Genomic DNA, 23,837 nt, shown 5'->3' on the forward strand with positions numbered 1-23,837 from the left:
TTTCTCATTTGATCAATCTTACCACTTGTAATCAATTAATATAAATCTAGAGGATAGTGATTTCTATCAATCAACTTGACTCTGGTTCTGAATTCATACTTATCATTAAATACTTGGTTTAAAAGTACATATTACCCAAAATGATAACTTCAAATATTGATTTAATAGCTTCCATCACTTACTCCATTAAGGAATAACAAAAAGGTTGCATATCATTTTCATTTGGAGTATTTTTTGGATCCCCATATCCACATGGTGTTGTAATAGTTTTTTCATATTGCTGAAATCCTGGTATCTACACATGCACATTCCATGGTTAAAATTGACCCATCCAATTCCATTGCAGTTACTTCAACAAAACCATTAAGTAATGCATAGTTAAAATTAATGTCCAAAATGTTTTCGGTTCTAGAGGTTACATTCACAAGTGCACTGAAATCTATAAACATGTTAGATGTGTCATTCCACAAATGCTCTAGTCATATTCCCTGCATTTTCAAAGATTAAGTGGTGTCGACTATTGTTGAATTAGATGTTATCAAAGTTTATGTTGTTATATAACAAGCCTATCGTACATGACGTAAGGTTGCAAACATGTCAACTGATGAATTTGTTGAAGGCATCATTTCCATTTCATTGTCACATTGGGAAGACAAATTACTTTCTTGCAACAAATGCAATGAAAACAATTATGTTAGTTATATATGTAAGTACAACTAAAAAACTTAGGATTTGTGGCAAATGCTTATTGAATCTTACATACCATATCACGCTGATTACCAGTATGAGGGATTGTAGCTTCTGGACACTTTCAAACTATGTGACATACTCTTTTACAACGACTACATTGTCTTCCCTTTTGAAAATTTGATGCAACTTTGTCTGGATTTCCTTTAGTCTTCACTATATTTGGATCACGAACTTGGTGAGGACTTGTGGCTCCATCTACTGCTAATTTCTTCCATTTCAAGTTACTCTTATAGAATTCCTCCATTCTCACCGTTAAATTTTCTATTTCATTATTCGCTTCTAGAAATGAAAATGATGTATCTAACGCATAGTAAGAGAGCTTGTTGCACATCGAACTCAATGAACCGTATCGTACATAATTATTTAAAAAAAGACTAAATAATTAGAAAGGGTACGAAAAATGTGAGGAATCTTCACATTCTTCGTACCCTTCCCATTTTCTATTTCTATTACTTCTCACATTCTTCGTACCCTTTCCATTTCTGCTGCTGCTCCCAAGAGTCAAACTCCCAACCAAAATGTTGGACCGTATCGTACATAATTATTTAGTATTAAAAAATACTAAATAATTAGCAAGGTTACGAAAAATGTGAGGAATCCTCACATTCTTCATACCCTTCACATTTTTCATTTTTGCTACTCCTCACATTCTTCATACCATTTCCATTTTCCATTTCTGCTGCTTCTTACATTCTTCGTGCCCTTTCCATTTTCCATTTCTGTTGCTTCTCACATTCTTCGTACCCTTTCTGTTTTCTCATTTCTAATACTCCTCACATTCTTTATAACCTTTCCATTTTCCATTTCTGTTGCTTTTTACATTCTTCGTACCCTTTCCATTTTCCATTTCTGCTACTTCTCACATTCTCTGTATCCTTTCCATTTTCCATTTTTGCTGCTGCTCCCAGGAGTTGAACTCCCAACCAAAAGGTTGGGGCAAACACCCATCAACCATTAGGGCAAGTTTGCCCTTTGTTAATTATTATGCACCACACCCACACACACACACACACACACACACACACACACACACATATATATATATATATATTAAAAGTGTTCATATACACAAAATATTAAAACAATCCATTAAACAATGAATTAATTATAATTATTTTATAAGTGAAATTTTTTTTTTCATTTAATTAAGTATCAAAAAGTTTTTAATATCATTAATACATTAATTAAATATTAAAAAAATTATAAATTTATTATCATTTAATACAATTAAATCAAATATATCATAATTTTAATATTAAATATATTTTAAAATTAAACATATTATAATCAAATATCACAATATTATTATTTTATATTTTCATAAGTTTTGATAAATTTTAGGTCAATCGATATTTTATGTCAAAATATCTATTGATATATCTTCGATATATCCGATATATCCGTAAAATCAAACTACCGATATATCCATAATTACTGATATTTCTATCATTGGAAATAGGATCATTACACTTAGGAGGTGTTCAAATGATGCTCGAAAAAATCAAAATCCAAAAATGCTAAAAAATTACCAAGGGTACGAAGAATACGAGGAATCTCACATTCTTCATATCCTCCCAAATTTTCAATTATTTGAACTTTTCAAAAAATTTTGGGACTTTATATGATTTGGATATTATTTAAATGTGTTCATTACATTTAAAGAGTGTTCAAATGATTTCCAATTTTTTTTTTTTAAGTTTTTAAATTTTTTTTTACCTCATATGACTTGAATATTGTTTAAATAGATTCATTACACTTATGAGATGTTTAATGGAAGCAAAAAAATCATAATCCAAAAATACTAAATAATTAGTATGAGGGATAAGAATGTGCGGATTCTCTATTCTCTCATTCTTTTAACTTTTAAAAATTTTGGAAAAATCAAAATGACAAAAAAAATTAGCGAGAGTGTGAAATTCCATATTGTTACTAATTATATATATTTTTTGTATTTTCAATATTTCAACCAATATTTTATGTAATTGAATTTAAATTATAATAATTATTTTATTAATGCAATTTTCAATTAATGTTGAGTACATAACTATCTTAATGTTTGAGCAATGTATACTTATTTACATTTATTTCAATTTTTTTTCATTTTTTTATAGAAGTCTAATTAGACTTGCAATTCATTGAAATTATTCAATTATTTTATTTTTTACTTCTTAAACCAATTATATTGTTTTTTGCATTTTCAATATTCATCCAATTTTTTCCACAAATAATTTCAATTGAAAATAAAATAAATTAACTAACTCTCAGTTTATAAATTATGTTATCGAATTATTTTTTTTTACAATATTTACTTTATTTTATTTTTTTTCCTTCACCTCCTCGATTTATCACTTCATATTACAAAAATAAAATAAATTCTAATTTCTTTTTGTAGCAAAATTTTTGTTTTTACAAATTATTCAATATTTTTCAATTTTTATAAAATAATTCATTAAGATTATATAATTGAATGTTGTAAAAAATTAAAACTTTTGTGTTATATTGAATTATTATTATTATTTTTTTTTGGCATGGGAGTTGACAGGTTGGTAACCCATATAACAAGTTTTTTATTATTTTTTATTTACAATCCTTACATGTGGCAAAATGTCATTGGTGTAAGATTGGAGATATGGTATGGAAAAAAATATTTCAGTGACGGATTGATATATATATATAATAACTTAAATTAAATTATTAAGTTCGCTATGCCTCAAACAAGATTGTCATAGAAGTCCCACCACCTTGATAGTGACTCTTGCCCCTGGTACTAGCTGTGGATTCACTGCTTACTATTCCCTAATTAGAAATAGATCTCTTCACTTCCAGGTTAATGTTCATTTGTGATCTTGTTGTCTGACCTTAGTTTTTCCTAATACTATTTACATGGCTATTTCACTTATATTTATTTTATTATTTCCGCTATTCATCAGCTTATGAGTAATACCGTGATTTGCGATTTGGAGCAAGTCATGTGCCCAGTTGTTTTGTAGCCTTGCAATTAATTAAAATTAAAAAAATGGATACTTGAACCATTGCCATCGTACCTTGTGACAGAAAAATTAGGCACGAAAATTAGTTGGCTACGACTTTGGATCATGAGGTGTCTCCAAGCAAAAAGAAATACAAGGAGAATTTAATACTTTCACTTGATTTTGTTCACGTCAACTTTTAGGTGTATTCATGTTTTAATATGTCGTTTTTATATGAAAAATAAAAAAATTTATGATAATGATATCATATTAATTTTTCAATTTAAAATATTTAAGTTGAATTAAGATATAAATAAACGAGATTACGTTATAAAAAATAAATTTAAAGTAAAAAATATAAAGTAATTATATTAAGGTTTAAAACAATGGACTCGTATATAAAATATAAAACAATTAAACCCCGGATGTGAAATAACCCACTCAATCATAATGCATAAGTGGCTTCCCTTAATTGGAGGTATTTTTTCATATGGTCATGAATTTCACTTTTTATTTCTTTTTGTTGTTTTTTTTCATCGTCAAATTTTGTCTTATAAATAGTAAGGAGCATGAGTGGATCATACATGGTACATGTCATCAAGTCCATCAATCGAGCAACAATCATCGCCTCATTCTACCAGCTTAATAATCTTTACATATGAAAGAAAGAAAAACTAAAAATGAAGAAAAATTAAAAATTGTGAAAGAAAAAAAAAAAAATAGGAAGAAAGATAAAATCTAAATTTAAAGTTATTAAATTATTTTTATATTTTACTTTAATTTATTTTAACATTTCTTTATAAAGATTAAGTAATTTTAAAATATTTAATTTTTTAATTATGTTTCATTTTTTATAATAAAACAAAAAATGAGCAAATTATTTTAATATTTTATTTTAATCAAATATAACATGAAGGAAAGTAATTTTTTACGCTTGATCTATCATTAAAAAATAGGAAAATATTTAAAAAAAAATTAAAATTATTTAAATACCTATATATTTTCATATTATTTAATCTCTATATAAAATATAAGTTTATAGGAACTTTTAAAAATAAATTATTACTTTTCGTATATTTTATATTTTCATTATGTTTTCTTTTCTTCTATTTCTACCGTTTTCCCTCTCTATTTTGTATTTTCTGTGGTTATATTTTCTCTCTAATTTGGGTCAACGATTCAGATTTAGCCCTAAATTTTTTTAATTCAGATTTTAAGTTTGGTAGGATATGTAGCTCAACGGACCCACCAGTGGAACATACTCAAGATGATTAAGGGGCACGTGTTTGTAACATGAAAAAAGAAAAGGTTTCCAAGAGAAGGGGAAATCAAAATGGGAATGGCCTTTCAATTGAGAGGTGGAAGAAGGTCAAGTGGGGATTGAGAGATCTAAAATCAGAGGAAACGGTGGACTGTGGGGAGTAGTTGGGCGAGAGTTGATGGGGAAAGCAAGTGTTGGGTGGTGTCCAATAAATGAGGTGGGAGTCAAGACTCTTACAACAGGGCCCAGAAAAATGGAACGTTAGGTTTGAAGGTTAAGTTTTGAAAGGTGGTTGAAGAAGAAAGGCAAGGAAACGGTTTGTTTGTTTGAGCGCCATGACGGGATCCAGATTGAAGACTCGACTTTTAGTTCGTCCAAATGAATCACCAACCAATTATCATCTACCAAATCGTCTATCCCTTTTTAAACTCTCATCTTCTTCACGTTTATTGCTCGTACCATGCTCATCCACATCAACAAGGATCCATCCCACTCCACTACTCTCTGCTTTCCATAAACTTGGATCCTCTATCTTTCACAATTTTAAGCTTACCCAAGTAAGTCTCTCTATGTTTCTATCAACATTAGTGGTTTTTTTTGTTAGTTCATTGTTTTTATACTCACAATTGATATCTTCATAAATGGGAAATCCTTCTACCATAATGCTCTTCACTAGTCAATGCTTGTCAGCACTTGTCACATTTAGGCTAAATTAGGATATGGGCTTGGTTGATTTTTTTCCCTTGATGCTAGAATGCCTGTGGGGGATGCAGTTTGATGAGCAAACCATCTGGCTTACATGATAGGCAGATCTTGTTTTCTATTTCACACACAGAATGGGGAATGTGGCTCCCATTGGTCTTCATATCATTCTAACTAACTCACAAAAGGTGTTCATATGAGTGGAACTTATACTCATTTGGACTGTCAACCCCTGTGCTTGAGTACTTATAGGTTTGATTCATTTTGGTTCTGACATTTATGCTTGATTCTGATGGATTTAGTTCCAGGTTTTGAAGTCTGAGTCATGGCGGAGGATCTGGACAAACCATTGCTTGATCCTGAGAATTTCAACCGAGAAGGCATTGATCTGGTGAGGAGTGCAACGAATGCATGTACAAGCTTGACATCCTGAAACTCAAGTTCAATACTAACATGTTTCTTGAACAATTTAAATTATTAGGAACGGATACCGTTGGAAGAAGTTTTTGAACAACTGAGAACATCACGCGGAGGACTTTCATCTGAAGATGCTGAGGCCCGCTTGATAATTTTTGGCCCAAACAAGCTTGAAGAAAAGCCTGTGAGCACTCTAGTTCTGATCCTCTCTGATTTATAAACATTAGTGTTTGAAGCAAGAATAATATTTAATTTGAATAATAAGTAAGTTAATTTGAGCATCCTAATTGGGTTCCTATCAAAAAAGAAGTTGGAAGTAAATCAAGCCTAGGAAACTCCTCGAGTATGCAAACCATATAAATTTTTTATTATTCACAGGACAACAGATGCTTATGTTTGGCATCAATATTCATCAATTCCAAGTTTACATATTTTAAATAACTCCTACCTTCCATTATAACAAACATTTTATCTGATGCAGGAGAACAAATTTTTGAAATTTCTTAGTTTTATGTGGAATCCCTTGTCATGGGTTATGGAAGCTGCAGCTGTGATGGCGATCGTACTTGCTAACGGTGGAGTGAGTCAATTAGATCCTCCCATGCCTTTCTAGTTCACTGTCTTTCGTGGAATTTTCTTCCCTCCTCACTTTGCAATGTTAAAATTTCTTTTGACTGTTATCATTCTGTTCTCTTACCCCCTTTTTCAAATATATTTCAGGGGGAAGGTCCTGACTGGCAGGACTTTGTGGGGATCCTCTGTCTATTGATTATCAATTCAACAATTAGTTTTATAGAGGAAAATAATGCTGGGAATGCAGCAGCAGCACTTATGGCCCGTTTAGCTCCAAAAACAAAGGTATGCCTCTTTAATTTATGCTTTCAACTGAGAATAATTACATATGTCAAAATGTTCATTCAAAAATGTTCATTCAAGAATGTTCAAAATGTTCTTGCCCGAGTTTATTGTGCTTTTATATTGGTTTAGAATGTTATCCATTGTCATCAAAACCCCATTTATCTTTGGCTGCTCAGGTTCATGATGCCAAGAAAATCCCCCTTTTTTTATTTAGTGATGCTTAATTTTAGCAACTGTCTATCCACCTCAAACCCCCACTTCCTCTTCCTCCCTGTTATATTCCTCCTCTTTGAAGCATAAACACAGGCATGCATATATAGTCAACCATATGAACCAGACTTATTGTATTATTTTCTTTGCTCTCAGATAGAATGATTTGACATTTTGGATCATTAGTATGGTTGAATTTCAAATCTGTCACATCATAATGCATTTTGAAATGCTTTGGGTTGCTAATTTCTTAGAGAAGGAACCAGGAATAGGATTGCTGAGCCTCAGTTTTATTACTTGTAGGCTTAGAAGCCCAACCTAGCTTTAAAGGTATACTAGAGAAGGTACCTTTTAGTGGTTTTGCTTTTAATGATACTAGTGATTTAGATAAGGCCTAAGCCAGAGACCAGCTAGCCTGAAGATTTCCCGAGGGACTTCTATAGGTCAGAATAGTGTGCAGACTCGACTAATATGATTCATTCAGCAGTGCTTGTAGAAGCCTTGGACTTTCACTATTGTGGATCTCCTTAGGGACTCAACATAGCTAGAATTGTCGGCTGTAAATTGTAAGTTATAATTTGCACAGAACTAATGAGGATTCAGATGCTTTGGGGAATCTTTCTTCCATTTGATCACTTCTTGTCTCTCCTCTTTACCTCCTGGCCCCCTTCAAGAGGAGCTCTGATCAAGAGTATCATATTATTGCATAGTTCACCTTTTTTTTTATGAAGTAATACCCCTTGCATATGAAAGTAAAACTCATCTTCTTATACAGGTTCTCAGAGATGGGCACTGGCAAGAGCAAGATGCAGCTATTCTTGTTCCAGGAGATATTATTAGCATAAAGCTCGGTGATATCATCCCTGCAGATGCTCGCCTACTTGAAGGAGACCCACTAAAGATTGACCAGGCAAATATTTTTTATAAACTAAATTGTTTTTCATTAGTGTACTTTTGAAGTTTATACATTACTTTTTTGGCTGGGTGGTTCTTTCTTAACTTCGTAACATTCATTGCATGACTACTTACCTAGGTTGCAACTATTCTGGGAAACTTTATCTGATCTGCACAATGATGTTCAATTAAACCTTCTTCTGTGCAGTCAGCTCTTACTGGAGAATCCCTACCCGTCACCAAAAGAACAGGTGATGAAGTTTTTTCTGGTTCAACGTGTAAACATGGAGAGATTGAAGCTGTGGTGATAGCAACTGGAGTTCATTCTTTCTTTGGAAAAGCAGCACATTTAGTTGACTCCACTGAAGTTATTGGACATTTCCAGAAGGTAATTAGCATATAAGCCCGGAAGAGTCTATTTCATGCTTAAGTGTGGCCCTGATCTTGTGCATGAGAAATCACAAGATACTTCTCATTATCACATATGAAAACACACCTTGGAATTATTAAAACGGAAACTCTCAACACAGGTTGTTCCACAGTTATGCTATATGTCTTTTTCTCCAATCTTAATGAAAACAACTTGGACTAATGAGTTCCACAAAGACAAGTGTCTATTTGTGGGTTCTTGGGTGTGTCTGAATGTGCCTAAGCTTGAGTATTGGCTCTTGGATCCTGATTTCAGCATTGATTTTGAGTATTGGCTCTTGGATCCTGATTTCAGCATTGATTTAACCCACAGCTTCTTTGAACCTTGTTCAAGTTCAGAAAAATGTTGGGAAGCCTGGCCAAACTGGTTATGAGTTTGGAATTGCTTGAACTCACTTTAAGTTTTTGAAGTTCCATTGGACTCTAAAACCCTTACTAATCTGAGATCAGAAACATATCTTTTCCTGCAGGTTCTTACCTCTATCGGAAACTTCTGCATTTGCTCTATAGCTGTGGGAATGATTCTTGAAATCATTGTCATGTTCCCTATACAGCACCGATCATACCGGAATGGTATCAACAACCTTCTTGTGCTCTTAATTGGAGGAATACCCATAGCTATGCCTACGGTGTTATCTGTTACACTTGCTATTGGTTCACATCGACTATCTCAACAGGTACAGCTCTCTTTAGTTTCAAGGCTACCATGTGGCAAAACTATCATGAGATTTATAACCCCAATTAATCTGTCAAATAACATAAAAATAACTGAAATGAGTTGGAAGGTAACGCATATGAGAGGCCAAATTGTTTTAATGGTCTAAACCATCTGACAAACATAATTTCTTATATATGTGTATCTATATTGTATGGAAAAACATTTATCAATACTGACCAAACATTCTCATGAAATAAAGAGGGAAAAGAACTTCAAGTTTTTGTTTCACGCCATTACCAATTACAATTGCTGAAATTGTTTCTAATTCTTGTCTTTCATTTCTTTTCTTAAGGGTGCCATTACAAAAAGAATGACTGCAATTGAAGAAATGGCTGGAATGGATGTCCTCTGCAGTGATAAAACTGGAACTCTTACTCTGAATCGCCTCACTGTTGATCGAAACCTTATTGAGGTACAAAACATAATTTCATGATGGCTTTTTAATTCCTTCATCTAATATGATGATCTGGTTTTGGAAACTGTTATCATCTACAATGATGCAAATAACAAAACTCAATCATGTTTGATCTGGCACATTTTTAGTCATGGTATCCTAGTTGCTATGTAACATTAATATGGGAACACTGAACAACTTGTTGGATTAGCATGTTTGGTTATTGATGAGGCACCTGCCAGTTAAGAGCTTTATCTTTAGATGGGAGTAACCCACTTGAAATATTCTAAATGGACGGTGTAGTGCATACTTGGAATTAGCTCGACTCTGAGGATACTAAATTTTAGTTTTTAGATCCAACTCTTTTTTTATTTGTGTAATTACATTATGCTTTTTTATAAGAAGCAACAAATCTTTTGTTAGAAAGAAGAATTAAGGGCCGTCTTCTCCCAAATGCCTTGCGATGCCCCTCTAAGAACTCCGCCGTAGAAAAAGATTGAACATCCTTAAATAGCAAAGGCACAAATAAAAGGAACTAACCAAACAAACAGAACATCAAGACAGCCCCTAAGTGCAATAAAAAGAGTTATTAATATCCCTCAAGAACTTTCTAAGAAGAAGCTCTCCACTTTGCCAACCTGTGGGCTTCTTAATTAGCCAGATAATGGCTCACTAAGCATGCTTCAGAAGTAAGCTCTTTTAGCCTTTCTCTGAAAGCCCTTGACAGAAATAGCCATCATCCCTCAAAGATACCTTTAGGAGCTACCTGATGAATCCCTGTATGAAGAAACATCCACCATCATATATAAGAAATAGGACATTAAAGTAAAAGATGGCTTGTTGTGGTCCATGCGTCTATAGAGTCTAGAGGAGCCATCCCTTATGAGCGTTAAGAACTTCTCTCTCCCAGGCGATGTGGGATTTCACATGGTTAGCTAACTCCCAACTTCCCGCACATAAATGCATCTCTCTGGTCTGATGGCTTTTTAGAGCTTCCTAATCTGAAGCATTTCACTAGTATCACTTTATTCTGAGCCAGTAGCAAAGGCTTTGATTTTAATTTTATGAGGGGTGAAGGCCTTTACAACTCCAGAATAATTTGGCTGAAGAAAATGTTGTAAAATTATCGTTTACGAGAAGAATTGAAAAAGGAAATACTTTCAAATATTCTCATTGGATAAGTTGCATATCCAACCATGGACTATATGGTAAATAAAGCTTGCCTGGGAAGTTGTTGCTGAAATGGTAGCAACTCCATGCATGCCAATGTAACTTTGGAGGTTTGTTCTTGCTTCTAGAGATTTTAAGATGATAATTCATTATTTTTTTCTTGAAAAGGGACTTGTAAAGTCCTACTCATTTGGCAGTTTCACATAATAGTGCTCTTACTTGGTGCAAGATCTTATTGTATTTCATCAAATATATGGGATCATACTCTAACTCAGGGATGCTTTTATGTGAGAAAAAAAGGAATTTTTTATATTTTTTACAGGTACTCAGTTAGTTATCATGTATTTATTTATTTTAATAAGAAGTTTCATCTCACTGAAATACCTTTCATCTCAAATTATTCAGCCCATGTCTTTAGACATCAGAACATATAAATATAGTTCATTAACAGTTATGATATAACTTACAGTTCATTTAAGCTGGTGTCTTCTATGCAATAGTTGAGATTTATGTTCCAAATTTCTATGGCAATTCTAAAATATTGTTAATTTCTGGACAGGTAACTTGAGATGGTATTGAATCTTCCTTCTGTCTGTCTTGAGCCTACAAACTGAATGGATGTTTTCTGCAGGTTTTTGCCAAAGATATGGACAAAGACACAGTTGTCTTGCTTGCAGCCAGAGCATCAAGACTGGAAAATCAGGATGCCATTGATACAGCCATCATTAACATGCTTGCTGATCCAAAGGAGGTAGGGGAAAAAATATTTTACATTATCAGTGAATGTTGCTTGGTTTATTCTTGTTTTTGGGCTTAAATAATATCATAAATACTTTTTTCCTATAGGCACGTGCAAACATCACAGAAGTGCATTTTCTGCCTTTCAATCCTGTGGACAAGCGTACTGCAATTACTTACATTGATTCTAATGGTAACTGGATTCGGGCCAGCAAAGGAGCTCCTGAACAGGTACCCACATGTCTGAATGCCAATCACCCTAAAATTTCTAATGCCCTGGTACTTGGCAATCACAAACATTGGTGCAACTAAATATCATTTTTTTTTTTCACAAATAACAGTTTGATGGTGAATATTTCTGCAACTGAAAGAGAACCAAAGGAATTTAGATTAAAAGAAGGAACAGAACTCAAATTAGCATGCATTCATGACCAACCCATCCAAATCATGATTTATTGATCTAACTCATATCTTCATAATCATTGGATTGTCCATGGTATTAGCGATAGAATGGATGTTAGTTCCCTATAGCATTCAAAAAAAAAAAAAAAACAGAACAAAAATTCAAGGTTCTCCTTTTTGTATGTGTCTTCAGTTTTGAAGATCACATTTCAAGTTTATTCTTGTCCCTTTACTGAAGAAAGCATAACCAACATGAATGTGTCTGAAAATTTGTACTTAATGTTAAAAATCATGTCTTATGAGGATAATTTTCTGGTACAACATCCCTCCCTTTCTCTCTTTATCTAATTATCTGCCCAACTATTTATCTAATTTTAATTTAAAATTTCAGATTCTAAATCTCTGCCAAGAGAAAGAAGAAATTGCTGGAAAAGTCCATGCCATTATTGACAAGTTTGCTGAAAGGGGTTTGCGATCTCTTGGGGTTGCATATCAGGTATAGCATCTTGGTTATCTTTCCTTTTTAACTGTTATGTGAGGTGGGAATCATTGGCTAGGATAAACTCAGTTTCTTAGTTCGTGCAGTATGCATGCCACCAATAGAGTCATGAGCTGATGGGTGGTCAGTGGAAGAACATATTGCACTTGCGTGGAAAGATATTATAATCGTACAAAAGTAGCTGGCAGTTACCTAGGGAATACAATCACATGGATGTTACTACATTTTTAACCATGTTAGTTGTTAGAATTCTAGCCCAAGTAAGAGTATGTTTGACAGTGATTTTAGGAAGTGTTTCTAGTCTTTCTAATACTTGAAAGATAAAAAATTTCAAGTGTTAAAAAGACTAGAAACACTTTCTAGAATCACTACCATACGCACTCTAAGAGTGCGGTTGACAGTTATTTTATGAAGTGTTTTTAACATTTTTAATACTTAAAATTTTTTATCTCTCAAGTATTAAAAAGACTAGAAACACTTCCTAAAATCACTGTCAACCATACTCTTAAGTCAGTTTGATCTAGATTGTTGGCTCATTAGCTAACACACTTACATCTCTTTCACCCCCCCTCCAAAATATATTGACCCATGTGCAAACCAAAGAAGGCTGCCTTGGGTCAATTGGTGGCTTAACATTGGTTATTCAAAATTTTGGGTTAAACTGAAAATTACAAAAAGAAAAAAAAGGGTCTTGCTTTGGGCACTTGCTTACACCCAATCATTACGATTGTGTTTCATGCTCATTGCCTTCTTATAATCCTTTCAGGAGGTTCCAGAACAAACTAAGGAAAGTCCTGGAGGTCCTTGGACATTTTGTGGGTTGTTGCCCTTGTTTGATCCTCCAAGACATGACAGTGCTGAGACCATCCGCAGGGCGCTTAACCTTGGGGTTTGTGTTAAGATGATTACAGGTAAATCTTGATTTTTTGCAATATTACCAGGGGCTTAAATATTTCCTTACTAAGTTATGTTTTCTGATTGTGTAGGGAAAGGTAGAGACATAAGCTTTAACCAATCCATACTAACGGATGATAACTAACTGGGGAATTTTGTCAAAATGAATAAAAAAAAATTAATATCAAGAAACTACTTGCATTTTTGCTAGACACTTCTCGAACACCGACCTAAACCACTACCTGTTCTTAATATGAACCACTTAAATAATCTCATAAATGAACCAAGCAAACAACAGCACTATTGTTGTACAAGTCATGTAACTCCCAAAATCAGAGATTTACTCCAAACTTTAGATGCTTCTAATAGCTGACCCCTGAATTCTATAATATTGAGAGCTCAAGTCAATCCTCGGATTCTGAGCTATAACCTACCAAATAGGCCAAATATTTAGAAACTATGGGGTTCTAAGAAAACAAAAGTTACCACCTACCCAACCCAACCAGTCAAAATGAGTTTTACGGGGAAAATCCTGAAATGTATATATAAAATACTAACTATTTTTGGGCTAATAGATCTGGGAGATTAATTAACCAGATATAATCCAGTTAAAATCAGATTGTATTCGGGTTACCAAAACTGGCCAAGCAATGAAATATTCAACCTGAAACCATTTGTGTCAGTGATTAGATTTTGGAAGTTTTAAGCAACAGAAGACAGAAATAAATGCTTTGAAAGAGACTTGTGTCAACTCTTTATGCTTACTTATTGCTAGGGTTTTTTTTCTTGATGTAATGATGCTTCTAATTGTCTTTCATCTCAAAATTCATGATGCTTGTAATCTATGTTGAAATATCAAATGCTGCAAGTGTTTTTCAGAGTGATTTCAGGGAAACATAGTTGTCCATTGTTGGCAGTGAAAATCCTAAAGAGATAGTTGTTCTGTTTCATGTGCTAATGCAGGTGATCAGTTGGCAATCGCAAAGGAGACAGGTCGTAGACTAGGAATGGGAACAAACATGTACCCCTCTTCATCATTGTTGGGACGTGAGAAAGATGAAAGTGAAGTTCTTCCAGTGGATGAGCTTATTGAAAAGGCTGATGGGTTCGCTGGTGTATTCCCTGGTATTTAAATCCAATACCAGTCTTATGAGAAGCTAGCTTTACATTTTCATTTTTTCATTTGTTAAATCAATAATTTTTTTTTAATTATACATGAAATTTGAGGATACAAGCATTAAAAAAAGGCAAGTTAATGCAATGGAAAGAAAAAAATATAGATTTAAAGTTAATAAATTATTTTTATATGCTTTTTCAAACTCATTTAACTTATTTTAAATCTTTGATATAAAGATTAAATGATTTGAAAATACATTAGTTTCTAACTAATTTTAATTATATTTTATTTTCTTTGGTATTTTCATAGTTCAACCAAACATGAGAAGATTATTTTCCTTAGCATTTTTTTTTTCTTTCCTTAATACTTTCTGGGAACCAAACATAACCAAAGAATACTCCAACTAATGAGAACAACTTTTGTTCTTTCTCTGACCAAGATTGTAGCTTTCTTTACCTCTTCTATATTGTGCATCAATCAAGGATTCATAGTTCGAAATTGGTCTACATTCGATGATCTAATCAACCAAACTGCATTAGTAATATTGGCAAACTAATTATCTTACAGAGGCAGAGAGACAGTCACCAATCACAAATGCTGGGCATGAATGGAACATATTTTTAAATCAGACCTTCACAGTACCCATCCATAAGGCACAGGACTCTTCATTCCTTCTCACATTGTATATTCTCCCTTGCAGTGGTTGCTACATCAATATCATAATATTGATGATTTCAGCCTTCACCAGTGGAATCTTCACTCCTGATAGACTAGAATCTTTCTCATAACTCCCAAGTCTTATTCTAAATTCCACCAATTCCAGATGACACTGATTTACCCCTTTAATTAATACTAAGATAGCTTAGTGTCACGGACTTAGTCGTTCACTAAGCTCGTGCGGCACTTAGGCAAGTCAAGACGCTTGATCTTGCTAAGTCAGCCTTGATCCCCAACGCTTAGCTTGCTCGGCTCAGACACTCGCGACTCAGAAGCTTACGAAGCTTAGTAGGCAACTCTTTAAAGAATGGAAGCTCTTTATTACTCAAAGAAGCTTTTACAAGTGCTTGGAAGCTCACTTGCTTGGTTAGGAAGTGATTTGGGTGGTGCCTTGGCCAAATGAGGCCCTCACCTATTTATAAGCACCAAGGGAACTCTCTAGAACCTTGGAGGGTTCCCTTACAAATCAAGAATATTCTAGAACATCCTACCCTATTCTATGTACAACCCTATGTACAAGAATATACAAGAGATTCCTAGAAGTCTCTAGAAAGCCTTGGACTCCTCCCATGCCTTCCACCATAGTGTAGAAATGTGTGGACATCTCTAGGCATTTCTAGAACCTTCCACACTCTTCCCACCAATGACTTAGTGTAGATGGCTCCAGGAGTCTCCAGAAGCTTCCCTCCTCCTATATAAGCCCATGGGGAGGGTCATTTGAAACATCCTGTGACACTCTCCCCCACCGATGCCGTCGACGTCCTCGTCGTTGCCTCATTCTGAAACCTCTCGATGTGTTTCCAGAATTTTCTCAAGGCATCCGCATGTTCCCAGCTTACCCGCCTCTTAGGTAGTCCTTTCCATCGGACTAGGTACTCTACCACAGGAGGGACCCTTTGTCTCCTAGTGATCCGTTCAGCTAGGATATTCTTCACCTCCTTCTCCCGTGAGGCCGCAGATGGATGCAGACCCGTGCGCTTCCGACGCTTAGAGTGCTGCTTCCTCTTACCCATTGAGTTCACCTTTCCCTTGGTGACCTCTTCCATGTGTGTGCGGGCTACCTCAGCTCGCTCCCCTTTTTCCTCCTTTACTTGCACCCCTGCTAGTAAGGAGGTCTCAGGCGTACTAGGCTTCGGGTTGAATTGGAGGGCACCTAGTAGCTGCATTGAGCCCATATGTGCTTCGTCCTCCTGCTCCCTCTCCTCGATCATGGCACTGAGCGCCTTCCTCTTTGGACAATCCCGTGCCCAATGTGGTCCGTCACATAGGAAGCATTTGATTTTAGGCGTAAACTCCTTCCTTTCCGCCTTATCCCTTCCTTCCCGGACGTTAGACGTCTTGCCTGATCCCTTTTTAGGAGCATTGTGGTCCCTTGCAACCTCGTTTCCCCCACCCATGGCGTGGCTATCCTCCAAAGACTCGACCTTGGAGGAGTCTCCCCTCTTATAATCCGTTAAAGATTCTGCTATTGCCATAGCAGTGGCTAAGTCTTGAACACCTCAGCGCCTTAATTCCTGCTCGGCCCACCCTTGCAGGTTATCCATGAAGTTGAATAGCAGCTCCTCCTGAGTCATGTTAGGAATCTCAAGCATGAGCGAAGAGAATTCCTTGACGTAGTCGCGTATTGAGCCTGTGTGCTTAAGACGCCGCATGTTTTTCCTAGCCAGGTAAGCCACGTCCTCGGGGTAGAACTGCTTTTTGATCTCCCTCTTGAAATCCTCCCATGTCTCTATGGTGCAAATGCCTTTCTCCATATCGGCAAACCTTCGACGCCACCATAGAGTAGCTGTGTCAGTAAGGTAGAGAGTTGCAGTTCTTACCTTAGCCGCCTCATCCGTCAATGCGATAGCCTCAAAGTATCGCTCCATATGCCATAAGAAGTTATCCAACTCCTTGGCATCCCGATTGCCACTAAACCTATGTGGCTTCGGCACCTCCACCCTAGATGCCTCCTGTGTGGCCATGACCCGTGCCGACACAGCAGCCTTGTAGATGGCCAACTCCTGCCTCACCTCCTGGTCTCGGGCCTCCATGCGCGCAGCCAAGGCCTCCATCCTTGACTCCATGCTAGCAAGCATGCTTAAGACCTTTCCTTAGAAGGACACAAACTCCTCGTGCGACACTGGTTGAACCTGTGAGATTAGCACCCCCTCGCGAAGGTCTTGGATCTGCTCCCTTAGATCCTCTAAGCCCTTCTCCATGCCTTGCTCGATCAAGTCCAACCCCTCCCGAGTGTTTGCCATGGCTAGCTCCACCTTGGCTAACCTTGCCTCCATGTTGGCTAAGGCGTCACGAGACTTATCCTTCCTGCCCCTGCCCCGTGCAGTAGGCTCGGTCTCCCTCCCACGGGTTTGCTCACTAGTCTCCTCCACGTTGGAACCCGACATGCTTCCTTTGCTATGCCCACCTCGTAACCGCGCTCTGATACCACTTGTCACAGACTTAGTCGTTCACTAAGCTCGTGCGGCACTTAGGCAAGTCAAGACGCTTGATCTTGCTAAGTCAGCCTTGATCCCCAACGCTTAGCTTGCTCGGCTCAGACACTCGCGACTCAGAAGCTTACGAAGCTTAGTAGGCAACTCCTTAAAGAATGGAAGCTCTTTATTACTCAAAGAAGCTTTTACAAGTGCTTGGAAGCTCACTTGCTTGGTTAGGAAGTGATTTGGGTGGTGCCTTGGCCAAATGAGGCCCTCACCTATTTATAAGCACCAAGGGAACTCTCTAGAACCTTGGAGGGTTCCCTTACAAATCAAGAATATTCTAGAACATCCTACCCTATTCTATGTACAACCCTATGTACAAGAATATACAAGAGATTCCTAGAAGTCTCTAGAAAGCCTTGGACTCCTCCCATGCCTTCCACCATAGTGTAGAAATGTGTGGACATCTCTAAGCATTTCTAGAACCTTCCACACTCTTCCCACCAATGACTTAGTGTAAATGGCTCCAGGAGTCTCCAGAAGCTTCCCTCCTCCTATATAAGCCCATGGGGAGGGTCATTTGAAACATCCTGTGACATTAGGGTATACCATTGTCTTATCCTAGTCTTTGATTGTCAAGACTCTTCAAGTTACACCAGAACACCCATTAGATATTGTACTGGTATCTCTACTGGGCATGAATAATAGTGGGTGCTGAACAGATGGGAGTGTATTGTTGTGCCCATGTAATAGTATCTACTTCAGCTGACTTTGGGCAGCCAGGATTTAAGGGACCCCATGATGTGCTCTTGCTCGGATATCCATTTTTAAACCTTTTATCTGTATTCACTATTTCCGTCAGCTTCTGCGAAGCTCTATAGTATCAACCTTAAAATCATTTCTGGTAAATCAATTGTCTGTATTGCTGTTTAAAATAATTTCACTGTTCCTATTAAAATTTTTATAGTAGCTCAAAGCATAGAAAAAGTTTTCAAGCCACAGAACTATCTAACTCAATCACCTCAAAGTAGCTTTTGTTGTCTTTTATGGAAAACATAATTGATTAGTTGCAGCATAGTCAGAAATATATTCCATCTTGATTGTTCATTTCCTGATAGCTGATTCTAATTATCTTGCCTTGCAACTTTCAGAACATAAGTACGAAATTGTGAGAATTCTACAAGAAAAGAAGCATGTGTGTGGAATGACTGGAGATGGCGTGAATGATGCGCCTGCGCTGAAGAAAGCAGATATTGGAATAGCTGTGGCGGATGCTACAGATGCTGCAAGGAGTGCTGCTGATATTGTCTTAACAGAACCTGGTTTAAGTGTGATTATCAGTGCTGTCTTAACTAGCCGAGCTATATTCCAGAGAATGAAGAATTATACAGTTGAGTATCAGTATTCTTTTCTGAACAAAAAATTGTAGCTCTGTCAGCATACTTGTGATTTTTTACTTCCTGTCTCAAGTGTCTTAACTAAATACCAGCTATTTGAATGATCTAATCTCTATGCATGCATGGATTTCTATGTTTTACATTTATTGGGCTTCAAAGTCCTATGGAGTATACATAATTGCACAACTAGATATATGGCTGAGATGATTATATTATACAGTTTCCTTGTTTTATTTTTCATATTTCATGCTTCAAAAAATGTTTATATGATGGTACTGATCATATGCACGAATCTGCAGATATATGCCGTCTCTATAACCATAAGGATTGTGGTAAGTTGGATTTATCCTACAAATTCTGATGTCATGTTTTATGTTCACTTATGTACCTTAGAAGTTTCAGATTCTGATTTTTGTTTTAAACATAAAATAGTTAATGAAACCTAATTGTATTGCAGCTTGGTTTCGTGCTCCTAGCATTGATCTGGGAATATGACTTCCCACCATTCATGGTTCTGATTATTGCTATACTAAATGATGGTAATGTCTTAATCTATGGTTTTTTTTTTTGTTTTTTTCCTGTTAACAATAAAAATAAAAAATAAAAAATGTCGAAGGCCAAAAATTGAGAAAAATAGGCTTGATCACCTGAACTTTGACTGGTATTTGTATAACAAAAAAGGAAAAAAGTATGTAGAGGCCACAGTTCGAGGTTTTGGTTGGCTTGAACATCATGTGAATTGGCTGTGCCTGGGATAAGTTTCTATTGGTGTTAAGAAACTTCTTTATATCATCATCTATTAATACATTTTACACTTATTTGACACATTTGCCTGTTTTCTTCTAGTTATCTCATCTCAAAACTAGATTTTCAAACATGCAATTAGTGAAGTTCTTGTCTATTGTAACCTAAAGTGACTACAAAGTGGTTTGATTGAATTTCAACACTAAAGGCTGTTTTGACCCAAAAAAAAACTGTCAATTATATTATATGATCTCATAGGATATGAGCATTTTTTTTTCTCCTAGTTGGATGTGTGCAACTTGTTATTTCTCTTTTGTAGTTAACAAGTCATTCTCCCATGCATCTCTTGATTTGGGATCCCCATTAAGTGGAAGTTAGTAAAGTGTGTGGCTTTTAGAGCTTTCATAACTCATTCTGATTTCAAGGAAAAAATGTTTAACTGGTTTAATAAAAAAAAAAAGAAAACGATGTATCTCTTGACCATTGATGCTTAGCCATCTAAAACAAAGTAACTTCATGTGACTGTGCACTTAAACATGTTTCTTGATGTTTCTGAACAGGGACCATCATGACCATTTCCAAAGATCGGGTCAAGCCATCTCCAAAACCAGACAGTTGGAAGCTCAATGAAATATTTGCAACTGGCGTTGTCATTGGCACTTATCTTGCTTTAGTTACTGTCTTATTTTACTGGGTTATAGACAGTACCACTTTCTTTCAGGTATCAGAATTATAAAATGTGCCTCTCAAAAGTGTTAGATAATTTTGTTTTATTCCCTGTTCCCGATAGTTTTACTTGTTTAACATTTTTATTTGGCTGCAGACCCACTTCCATGTGAGTACCCTAAAGAGTACTGAGGAGATCTCATCTGCTATATATCTGCAAGTCAGCATTATCAGCCAGGCTCTCATATTTGTTACACGCAGTCAAAGTTGGTCATTTATGGAAAGGCCTGGGGCTCTTTTGATGTGTGCATTTGTGGTGGCTCAACTGGTAAGGTTTATGCAAATAGACTCAACTCCTGCAAGGAGATTCACATGTACGGTGTTTTTCAATTTATTCTTTTTCACTGATCTTCAGGGAATGTCTGTGAAGGTGCCTGTCTAAATCTTTATTTTGAGATTGAACTTGGGAATCTTGTTTGACCTTACTATTTAGAGTTCTAAAACGAATGTGATTATGAAGGAGAATGGAACCAAATTAAGTTGAGTTTTTGACATCATTAATTGGGTTTGGTGTTTCTCTTCGCTTGTAGGTGGCTACATTGATTGCAGTCTATGCAGAGATTAGTTTTGCTTCAATTAGTGGCATTGGCTGGGGATGGGCAGGTGTCATATGGATATATAGCGTGATCTTCTATGTACCCCTTGACATTATCAAGTTTACAGTTCGCTATGCTTTGAGTGGTGAAGCCTGGAATCTCTTGTTCGATAGGAAGGTTAGTGCAGTACTCACTTCTTCCTGTTTACTTGGTGTTATAATATTGTCTTTCTAGGGAAATAAGCCTCAGCTCCAAACAATTCTTCTTACTTTGTCTTTACCTCCGGGGTTCAACAGACAGCTTTTACTTCTAAGAAGGATTATGGGAAGGAAGATAGAGAGGCTAAGTGGGTACTTTCTCAAAGAACCATACAAGGATTGATGTCTTCAGAGCTTGAGATCAACGGCAGGCGGTCTTCTCTGATTGCTGAACAGGCCAGGAGGCGTGCAGAAATAGCCAGGTATATGGAATTTCGCTCATTCGGCTGACTCACTTTGATCCCTTAGTTTTCTTTCAGATTGGAATTTGTCCATGCCTATTTGGGAATGGATTTTTTATTTACTAATGTATGCTCTTTCTGTTTGTTTATCCTTTCTGCGTTGGCTTGTTTATTCACATGCTTTTGTTTTAGATGAAGGGTTCAGCAATATGTTTCCTGAATTTTACATCTTGAATTGACCCATGAACTCTGCAGGCTGGGAGAGATACACACATTGAGGGGACATGTAGAATCAGTGGTGAGGCTTAAGAATTTGGACATCAATGTGATCCAGGCAGCTCATACGGTATGAAGGCATGATGTGAAGATTGTATCATGCAATTTTCCAGGGAACAGAGACTTTGCAGCAGCCATTTACGTGATTAGTCTTGGCTATAATCTGCAAGATGCGTTGATCTTTTTGTTGTCAACTGGAAATGATGTTGGTAATCTGTGCGGTTATGTTTCATCAATTGTTTTGGACTCCAAAGGTCAGGGATGCCTCTAGAGGGTCTTCTGCTAATAATTCGTGCCATTCCTTAGTATGTATTACATTTTTTGAGAGGTGGAAATTCTAGTTTCTGTTTGCAGAGATCTTTGTGTGATGTTTGGACCATTGCGAGAGTAATAAAGCTACCAACATGGTGGAAACTCCTATTTACCAGATTCATCACCTCTCATATGATTCAGAGTTGGGTCTTATAGACCGTGCAAGTATATAGAGTTAATGGGTACCCTGTAGACTCCGTTTAGCACCATGGAGTTACTACTGTATCTAGTGGCTCATTGTAAATGCTTGAGGCTGTCTTTGGTTCCCAAAAATACAAAGAAAGAAAAAAATGCTGAGGCCATGTTTGATACGCAGGGATGGGAAGTGAGAATGAACATCTCTTTTTTTTTTTTCTCATACATTCCCATGCTTAAATAACTCAAGTGATTATGAAAATGAAATCAATAATGATTTCAAAGGTAATGAAATTTCATTTATAAGTGAGATTTCAATTCATACCCTAATAAAGGTATTTTGATTCCCTAGTGCAACTTATTTTTAAAAACATTTTTTAAATATTAAAAAATATTTTTTTTAGGTAAATTATTTTTTAAAATATTTTTTATTTAGATTTTGTAAAAAAAATTAAATTTCATTTATATAATATAAACTAACTTTAATTCAAGTCTTAATAATAATAAAAATAGTTTTGTGATTATAAATAAATTTAAAAATAAATAATTTCTAATAAAATATGAATATTAATATTATAATAAAATCATAAATTATATTTTTATAAATATTATAAAATTTTGGATATTAATATCTTATTAAAACATAATTGATTTATTTTTTTAAAATTAAATAATAATAATATTTTAAAATTAATAATTGCTAATACTATTTTATTTTAAATGAATTTAAAAACAAACAAAGTTTAACTTTTTAAGGTATAAATGAGTCAAAAAATTTATTATATGCATAACTTTAGTACTTAACTAAGAACATGATATTCTAAATTTTTTTATTTAATCTCTGAAATTTTTTATTTAATTTTTAATTTATAATTAATTAATCAATTTTTGAATTTTAAATTATTCTTAAAAATTAAAAGATTCATTAAAGAATTTAAAGTATTAATCATGTCTATTAATTTTTATTGTCATCATATCTAAAAATTAATAAACTTCTTACTTTGTTTTTTAAAAATTGTTTCTTAAGAACAACAATCAAGCAATGATATAATTTTTAAAAATAAATTTGTTTTTAAATCACACAACATAATAGTTTTTTTTTTTTTTTTTTTAATTCTGCACAATGTGAGAGTTATTTTAAAAAATGAAAATAAATATTTTAATATTTAAAATAAAAACAAATAATCATTCCAAGCCTAAATTCCTAAATCCATTCAAACTTAAGAATTGCAACCAACAAATCCATTCCTATTCAAGGAGGAATGAGAATGAAAAGAAAATATTCATTCAGATTCCTTATTCCCATGTACCAAACATGACCTAAGGGAAATAATTTTCTTATATTTGATTTCATTGATAAAAAATATAAGACAAAATCAAATATAATTCAAATTAGTTATAAATTTATGTATTTTATAATTATTTAATTCTTATACTGTGAGAGAAAATATGTGAAATGAGTTTGAAGATGTATATAAAAAGAATTTATCAATTTTAAATCTATATTTTATTTTCTTTCATTTTTCCTCTCTATTTTCTTTCCCTCACATTTTTTAGAACCAAACATAGCCTTAGAGTTGCTTCCATCACAATTTCAAAGCTATAGTTCCATTTGTAGTAATGCATCTATTTTATATGATACCGAAAATTATGGATTTCCAATGTTGGCGCAGAGTAGATGCTTATAATATCCCTCAGAAAGAAACCATTCCA

General features: G+C 34.9%; 1 protein-coding gene across 3 annotated transcripts; it reads left to right on the forward strand.

Annotated features, from left to right (window-relative positions):
• Positions 1 to 5,099: 5,099 nt before the first annotated feature.
• On the forward strand, positions 5,100 to 22,110 carry LOC100265284 (ATPase 10, plasma membrane-type). 3 transcript variants are annotated; one of them, XM_059739395.1, is made up of 22 exons: positions 5,100 to 5,537; positions 5,991 to 6,073; positions 6,164 to 6,283; positions 6,581 to 6,679; positions 6,820 to 6,957; positions 7,943 to 8,077; positions 8,270 to 8,449; positions 8,961 to 9,167; positions 9,501 to 9,620; positions 11,404 to 11,523; positions 11,619 to 11,741; positions 12,304 to 12,408; positions 13,178 to 13,322; positions 14,269 to 14,430; positions 18,711 to 18,949; positions 19,256 to 19,288; positions 19,414 to 19,495; positions 20,261 to 20,421; positions 20,524 to 20,694; positions 20,957 to 21,139; positions 21,259 to 21,422; positions 21,657 to 22,110. In XM_059739395.1, the coding sequence occupies exons 2-22, from the start codon at positions 6,008 to 6,010 to the stop codon at positions 21,751 to 21,753; spliced, it is 2,850 nt and encodes a 949-aa protein (XP_059595378.1). In that variant the 5' UTR covers positions 5,100 to 5,537; positions 5,991 to 6,007; the 3' UTR covers positions 21,754 to 22,110. The 3 variants fall into 3 exon arrangements, with proteins under 3 accessions (XP_059595378.1, XP_059595377.1, XP_059595379.1); XM_059739394.1 differs by having other exon boundaries at positions 5,338 to 5,537; positions 5,985 to 6,073; XM_059739396.1 differs by lacking the exon at positions 5,100 to 5,537 and adding an exon at positions 5,602 to 5,870.
• The last annotated feature ends 1,727 nt before the right edge of the window (positions 22,111 to 23,837 follow it).

This window comes from Vitis vinifera, chromosome 9 (genome assembly GCF_030704535.1).
Source record: "Vitis vinifera cultivar Pinot Noir 40024 chromosome 9, ASM3070453v1".
Taxonomy (NCBI): Eukaryota; Viridiplantae; Streptophyta; class Magnoliopsida; order Vitales; family Vitaceae; genus Vitis; species Vitis vinifera.